The sequence below is a fragment of the Morone saxatilis genome, unplaced genomic scaffold, assembly GCF_004916995.1.
Source record: "Morone saxatilis isolate NCDOM2014 unplaced genomic scaffold, NCSU_SB_2.0 Contig4, whole genome shotgun sequence".
Taxonomy (NCBI): domain Eukaryota; kingdom Metazoa; phylum Chordata; class Actinopteri; family Moronidae; genus Morone; species Morone saxatilis.
In genome coordinates, this window is record NW_023339984.1 from 16,943,490 (window position 1) to 16,951,877 (window position 8,388).

Genomic DNA, 8,388 nt, shown 5'->3' on the forward strand with positions numbered 1-8,388 from the left:
AAAAAACATATTTGACATATTTATCACAGGGAACCATTTTAAAAAGTATGCTGTGTATGCTAACATTTCTTTTATTTTCTTAAGGCCGATGCTGCAGCAAATTCTGAGCAACTGCTTATTGGGTAGTCTGTTTGTGGGTGGACTTGTGTGTGTGTGTGTGTGTGTGTGTGTGTGTGTGTGTGTAAATCTGAAGCTCTCTGCTGTCTGCCGTCTGCTTTTCTTCAGCTCTCCACTGTCATTGTGTCACAGCCAACACTCTTATCTCTAACTTCAAAGTGCATATGTGTGTGTGTGTCTGTGGTAAAAAATAGCCCCGGCCAGTTAAATCCAAAATCTTTAACTCAATACAAGTGCACAGAAGAGTTTCAGAGAGGATCAGAGCACATTCAAAGTCTGTTTAACACGCAGTTCCAGAGCTTTAAACAGATGCCACATTGAGCTAAAAGTGCCAAAATATTAAGCTTCAAAATGACTGAACTCACTGTACCAACACTGCGAACTAAAAAAATACCCTTTAAAGAGGCTCCTATATAGTTTATCCTGATGTTCTACACATTCCAGTAGTAATGAAAGTGCTGTAATTTGATTTCTGGTGAACCTACATTGACTCGGTCTGTGTTGTCTCATTCTACTGCAGTGAAGAGCTGAGCTGTATGGTTTGAATCTGAATATTTCTAAATATATACTGTGCTATAGCAAATGCAAAATCACACAGGAAACTACAATATTTGCATTTCCTGAAGACAATGCGTGTGACTGTCAGCTTCTGAAAGAGTCCCAGGAAGAAGTGTTTGTGATTCACATCTGAAGATACTGAATGTGTGTGTGTTCAAGAGAAGAAGAAAAAACGATGTCAGTCCAAAAAACATACACGGAAGAAGAAAAAAAATTATAAGCAAAATAAAGACTGAAGATAACAATGTGTGATTTATCAGTGTTGAATTATTGGACGTCACTAAAACTTATGAAATTAAGTTAATATTAATAATATTATTGTTACTATTATACAAATCAAATAGAAAGTAAAGACCTATGCCCTGTATCTACAGCACTGACACTGCCCCGTATCTACAGCCTTGTCTGCTGCCCTGTATCTATAGCACAGACACTTGGATAATATCGTCAAATGAACTTCTGTCTTAACTGTCTCAGAAAGACAATTAGTGTAAAATTATTGGATTTCACTAAAACATATGAAATTAAGTTAATAATAAAAAACAATTTTATTGTGCAGCTGCATTGTATTTTGGTCCATTCCCTGCTCCCGTGGATGCAGATAGGGGTTTCTGTGTAGCTTAGTGATTGTACTTCTCCCAAAATGATTGTTGAATGTCTGACTCGCTCTTTGATTCTGATGTCGAAACAAATATCAATATCTGACCATACTGAAGATGTATGTTTGGCCATGCATTAATAGGAAGAACTTCACACCTAATCTTTCACTTACATTTGTATCTGTCAAAGAGTAAAACACCAAAAACAAACATCACCTCACCTGTTTCCCATCCAGTGTGTACAGCCTCTTCACAGCCCCGGAGTCCAGCTTGATGGCCTCTGTGATGTCGGCCAACACTTGTTCGAAGGAGTGAGCCGTCTTCTTGTTCAGCAGGATCCTCACAGCCTTGCGAGGCTTCACGCCGCTGCGGATCACCGTCACCAGCTTGGGCTTGATAAAGTCTTTGCTCTCTCTGCCCTCACGACTTTCAGGTCGCTCTTTGGTGGTGGTAGCCGTGCTTGCCGACACCCCCGTGGACGCTGTGGAGGGCCGGGTTGAGCTCCCGGGACCTGTCCCAGAGCTGGCACCTGGCTTCCAGCTTGGGACGGAGATCTTGGTGTAGTCGACCTTACGGTAAGGCTCGTTGGAGGCACAAACGTAGCACTCACCTGAGCAGGGAGAGGACGGGAGGAAGAAAAGTTATATTACTGCACATCCAAAAGAATAGTGTAAGAACAGGTTAAATGTTGCAATACGTGAGACTAAAAACATTTTACACATAATTTAGCATCATATTCAAGTATCAACAGATGGTGTGTTCAAGGATGTTCAAGGGTACCAAACAACAATTTGAATTATTCTTTTCACTTTTGATTTTTTAAAAGTAATTCAAAGTTCAAAAAGGCAATTTTCGCCCACTGAATTTAAAAACAAGCTGTTGGAGTGCCATTAAATTAAATATTAGAAATTTGTAGCTGTTGGCTATTGCGGTAAATGTAGTTAAAAGATCTAAAAGAAGAGAGAGTTAACTGCTTCATTCTTTTGTAAGAGGTGAGTTCAGGGTAAGAGTTTCTTAAAGAGCAACTGTAGTCAAAAGCTGTAGTAATACAACCCGTGTGTGTGTGTCTGTGTGTGTGTGTGTGTGTGTGGACAGGGGATGAAGTGAAGGTGACAGCAGATGTCAGATTTACTCCCGTCATTCTCTCTCTAAGCTCGACGCTCTAGTGGTGACGTGAGGTGGAAAACTGAACAATGTGTCACTCAGAAAGAAGCCATCCTCGCCGCCTGATGATCCATATTGTATGTTGTTGTAAATATAAGTATGAGAAGGAAAGATGTAACAACAGACTCTTATTTCATACCAATATAACTAACTGTCTGGCTGCTTACTTGTTTTTATTTTTAACATTAAAAGAGAAGCTTTAAGGATGAGGACTAACCAACAGTGGTTGAAGTACAGTTTTGACATACTTGTACTTTACTTGTTCACTACATTTCTGAGGGACATATTGTAATTTTACTCCACTACATTTCTATGACATTTAGAGTTACTTTATGATATGCTTGTACCATTCACCCTTTCATAGAGTGATGACCCACTCTACCTCTGAGCCACAGCCACCCTTATCACTTCTTCTCATATGGGAAAATAATTTTACACTTTGTGGATGAGTCACTTGTTTTAGTCTTTGCATTATAACATTCGTTGTTTAAATCTTAAGTTTACAATTCAGCCATTTTTGCATAATTTTAAAACTTAACTTATTTGAATCAATCGATTTATTACCTAGCTGTACTGCTAACCAATAAGTTTTGGCGAACGTAAAGCTATCTCAAATGACATTAGCTGGGATTAGTGAGGGGTAAACTTCAGTAAAAATCCAATGAAGAGCAGTACACAGGTTCTAACATTAGCTGCTAGTTGTTAACAGGTCTTTTTTTAATGCAACCAGTAAACCAATAAACAAAAGTACTGTAGTAGAATAATTAATATAATAATGTGCTCCTTGACCTTGGACGTAATGCTAGGAACTACTTTAAGATAGTGAACTGAACATGCTATTATTTGCAGCTTAATGTTAAAGCTGATAAACACACTAATAATTTCTTTACACTTTTGCTCATAAATACAACACCCTCTAATATTTGCATTATATACCACTTAATCTTGACAGGAGGGTCAGTAGAACGGCAATGAATGACTAAAAAAAGTCTCAAACACACAACGATGCTCATTATTCTTCATCTTCTCTGAGTGATGTAGCTTTTAAAAATTAAAAATGTTGTATTAAAACTATAAATCATGTTAAATCTGTCTGGCAGATTTCAGCCAATCAGACGCACAGTAGCCCGCAGTCACTCTCCTGTTTTACCTTATATGGTTAAAAACAGCTCACCTTCTACTGTCTCTCTCTCCTTGTCTTTTCTATCCCTCTCTCTATATCTGGCGGCACAGTTCGCCATCTTTCCAACACACACACCTTTCCCACACAAACTTGTCAGCGTCTGTAGCCCTCAAAAACACACCTTTCTCTCTCTCTTCCATCCCTATTACATGTTCACACACACACACTGCATATCTCTCTGTCTCCAGGTAATGTGTGTGTGTCTGTGTGTGTGTATGTGTGTGTGTGTGTGACCTTGTCTCTCCACATGCCGACTTTCACTTCGCTCTTCAAACCAGCTGGACAGGACTGCTCTGGGTTTTTATTCAAATACATGACTAAACACACAACACCTTCTGTGTGTCCTGATTATGTGTTGTCCTGTAACACATAATCAGATATTTCACTCAGATATATCACTGTAAATTAAATATATTTGGATTTGGGACTGTTGGTTGGACATAACAAGACATTTGGACATGTATCTGTGGGCTGTGGGAACTTGCGATGAGTGTTTATTTTGTACTATTTCTGTCCTTAAAAGAATTATTTTGTAATTGAAAATCTAAATGATAAATAAAAAATAACAACCTTACAACATTTAACCTTGGAGTCTCAGGCTGTGGCCCCAACTTTAAAAGCTGGTATAGAGTTGCAACACTTCCTGTCAGTTGTTTTAGTAACGATGCATTCAGGTCATGTGGGAGTTAGAATAATTACCAGTTTCTGAGTTGAACAAACAGATCATGACAAAATCGAAGCCACAATTACAACTAGGAAATTTGGATCTTTAAAAAAACTACAATATATCCAAAATAATGAAAACGAAAATATATCCAACTTATGTGGATGTCTCAGTCACTAAACCCAAATTTTATGGATATAGTGCTATACACAGGTCCAACTTAGCAATCATGCAACCATTATAGGATAATCGGTCCAATACTAAGACATGCTTTGGAGATGTTTAGGATTTGTTATATATATTTCATAGAAAGTTAAATTAAGTTGGACTGGGAAGACAAATGTTGAAATAAATGCTCATAGACTTGCTCATAGATCTGAGTTAAGCTCTTATTCTTAGATTTAGATTTAATTTATTTCTCCTTAATTTTGTATATGCACATTTATTTTATCCTTTATCTAAATGATTTTCTTTTTCTTTGATACCATTTTCATACATACAATCCTGTACATGAATATATTTTTATAATTCTTTTATATAGATGAAAATGAGCACTGACACAACAATATATTGTATGTACTAATTTCTGTGGCTCAACACATTTTGAAACAAAAAATGAAGATGAGCAGGTATGATATCTCATGTTCTTGTCACAGCTGCGCATACAACCAATATCACTTTTAAAACATTTAAAAGTTTTAATATTCAGCACGGCATAACCAATCTGTTCACATTATTGGTTAAATCTCTAATAGTTAGGGTCTCTAAGTCTCTGATGCTGGAAAGCAGCCAAACAGACACTCTACTGCGGGCCTTTTTTTCCCACTTTTGCAGCTTGAATGCACAGAGACGTTGTAAATGACGAGTTTCCCACTTTCCACTTGCAGGCTGTCATGGTCTCTGGTCTCATGTAGTTTATTAATTCCACAGAGTGCTTAAGAGTAATGCATCTGTCTTTTAGTATGTCTCCGGACGAACAGCTTCCTGCCTCTAACGCTCATTAGTGGACATTACAACCAGTCACACATCAATATTGATGGTAAGTGATGTTACTCAGCCACTGGTCTGGTTCTGAATAAATGAGTTTAGACAGAGAGGAAGAGCAGACAGACTTTACAGTGGTTTTAAAGAAATGTCATTGTATTTATATTTATAATTCAAATAAGGAGGATTGGCCAGCTGTCTTTTACTGTCATACATTTACAATCAAGGTGAAATCAAGGAAGCTATGCAACTGATGGTCTCTGTATTGGTTATCTACTTATTATTGTGCTGTTGATGTACAGAAAAATAAATAATTCAGGTGTGTTTGCACAACAAAGACGGACAGGGAGCAAACAGGAAGAAGACAGTGAGGAAGTTTGAAGAGGAAGATCAATTGATTGATCAATGGAGAGAGTGACAGGTAGTCTGGGCAATTACACTGACTTAGTGGCATAGTGTCTGTTATGTAATGTTACAGTATACCAGAAGTCAATTTATTCCTGAGAGAGACAATGCAGAGGGTTGAGAGGCAGCAAAGACAGAAACACCAGAAAGCTTCAGTGTTTTCTCCAACCATAAAATGAGATAAGACAGTTTTATTCACAATGAGCTATTTTCTGACAGTTTTGTCCATAACAATGTGACTCTTGTATAGCAATAGTATACCACGCTGAAACTTCTCATAGAAAAGCCAACAATAACCACCAGAGGCGTCCCAATCCAGTTTTTTTTGTTAGTTTTTTGGTATGCTCTGCCTTTCATTCAGTCGCTTCATAATATATATTAGGAAACTATACGACTATTTTAATAGTAATCCATGTAAGAGTGCCAGGATTGGCCTTTAAACCCGATAACTATTATTCAGTCCCTCCAGGAAGTTGCGATGCTTTAATCATAACAAGTAGCACAAATTCAACCACTTCCTGTGTGTGCCCTTCAATCACTGCGACTTCTCCACAAATTTGACCAATCATTGTAGTTTCCCACAAAACGTTGACCCATATGTTACCAAACTACTAGAGATTTTATTCTCAACAGAACAAGTTTTGGGGTTTTTTTTCAAATGCCGAAAAACATTACAACAAGCATTGCAACTTTTTACAATAGCTGGTGTGAAATCAGACCTTTTAGGCTGCAACAATCCCAACAAAAAGCCTGCAAAATCCTGGAGGGACTGATTACTTTAAGAACAATGTGAATTCATTGTGAACAAGGCAAAGTGAAGAGAAAGTCCTACCTTCCACCAGCTCATCCATACTGGTGATCTTCTTGCTGCCATCTATAGTGTAGATCGTGCGCACCCCTTGTGGCAGATGCAGGTTATCCGCCAACGAGCGCGTCAGCTCCATTAGCAGCGCATCGTAGGAGCGGAACCGGTCACTGGAAACAGCGTACACCAGACCCTTGAAGTACCGGTCCCCGTTGCGATAGAACCGGACCTTTTTGGCCTTCTTCTCCGAGGTGAGTGCCTGCAGGGTTCGGGTCCGGTAGTAGCTGCAGTTGGCGCTGTGGGCAGGGCTAGGGACCAGGCTGCTGCCCCTGGAGCTGGGGCCAGACCCCCCGCCACCGCCTGTGGAGTCATCTCTCTTGCTGCGGGTGGAGCGCCCCCGGCGAACCTTGTCGCGTTCGTCAAAGTGCTCCAGCTCGAGGGTCTTGCTCAAAGACATGATGAATATTGGTCCAATAAAGTTTAATAGAGTCCCCGCTACTTAAGGTTCATGTTCCAACAGTGATAAACAGTTACTTATAGTGAGGATAATATGGCTTTATAGTTTTAAGAACTTGCCTGGTGCCCCCAAAAATATGTGTTGTGAGCTTGGTGACTCGCTTGCAGACACAGTAGCTGCTAACTTTTCTAGGACCAGGGTATTTTATAATCCCATTAACACTGATGTAGGAGCAGTAGTGTTTTTGAAAACAGTAATCTGGTTATAGTCCTCAAAATGTGGTTTTAGATTCTCAAAAAACAGCTTTAATCCTCAACATGCAGACTTCTGAAATGCTCTGTGGTCAAGTTGGCCTGATGCAGACAAGTAGACCCAAAAAAAAAGATGTTTTTTTTTTTTGTGACTTGTATCTGGTCCTGGCTGTAGTACCTTTAGTTTCTGTTACCCTGGTGTAATACCAGTAAAAAGTAGTCCCAGTATCCGTGGAGAACAAGTAACCCTGTTGTAAATCCAATAATATCCTACTCAAACTTTATTTTACACTACAAACACAACTCAAGAGATGCTGTCAGAACCTTAAACAGTACTTTCTCCACTATAAGAATCCTAAAATTCAAGTATTTCCTTGGTACTTCAATCCAGACATGTTACTTCTAAAGGACACTTGGATGCTTTGATGGCTATAGATGAACAAAATCTATGTTAGTGGCACCGAACCTCAGCCTGATCACTTCAAGCAGTTCTTTCTCCGAAAAGGTTTTTCCGCCAACTAATTTCAAGCTTGAATGAAGAACCTCAAAGCCATGAAACCCAGCAGCATCCCAGCAAACGTCTAGTCTCTACTTGATGATTTAGACGTGTCCTCGCAGTGACCTTCCTGCAGGTTCAGTAACCCAGCTGTAGTCCCAGTGATCTGGCTCTAAACCCAGTAGTAGTGCAGACCGTCCAGTTCCAGCAGTCCCACTTTAGACCTGGCACAATGGTTTGGAGTCCTGGTAATCCGGTTTTCTTTAGAGGGGGGGTGTCTGTCCTAGTCACACTTCTCCTCAACATCCCTCCATCACTGGCAAAGAAAGAGATGACAATCACATGGTGCACTGACAAGACAGATCTCTTATAAGATATGCAGCGGGCACATTCATCCTTCAAACGTCTCTCCTGGTGCAGGAAGAAAGTACGATTTATACTGAATTCAGTCATGTAAGGATACTTGCATTTATTTAAGGTGGACTTTGGAGCACAATACCACACAGACTTCCGATTGGAGATCCTCAATATCTCTGCTGCTCATAGACATTTGCATGCACAGTTGAACGTATTCCAGTCAAATAACACATGCAAAAGAGGTTGTGAGTCAAATACAGCCACCTTATTTAATGGAATTTAATTTCCTGCAAGGCCAGAGTGGGGAAATGTCCATTGATCTGTAGTCAAATGAAATCCACCTGAAGC

The 8,388-nt window shown here is 39.4% G+C and overlaps 1 protein-coding gene across 1 annotated transcript in view; it reads right to left on the reverse strand.

Annotated features, from left to right (window-relative positions):
• Positions 1 to 7,989, reverse strand: part of LOC118338527 (serine/threonine-protein kinase DCLK2-like) — a gene marked incomplete in the record, with an annotated part of 15,318 nt that extends 7,329 nt beyond the window's left edge. Inside the window, 2 exon segments of the mRNA XM_035675838.1 lie at positions 1,496 to 1,884; positions 6,507 to 7,989. Of these exon segments, the coding sequence (XP_035531731.1) occupies positions 1,496 to 1,884; positions 6,507 to 6,936 (819 nt within the window).
• Between the last annotated feature and the right edge of the window lie 399 nt (positions 7,990 to 8,388).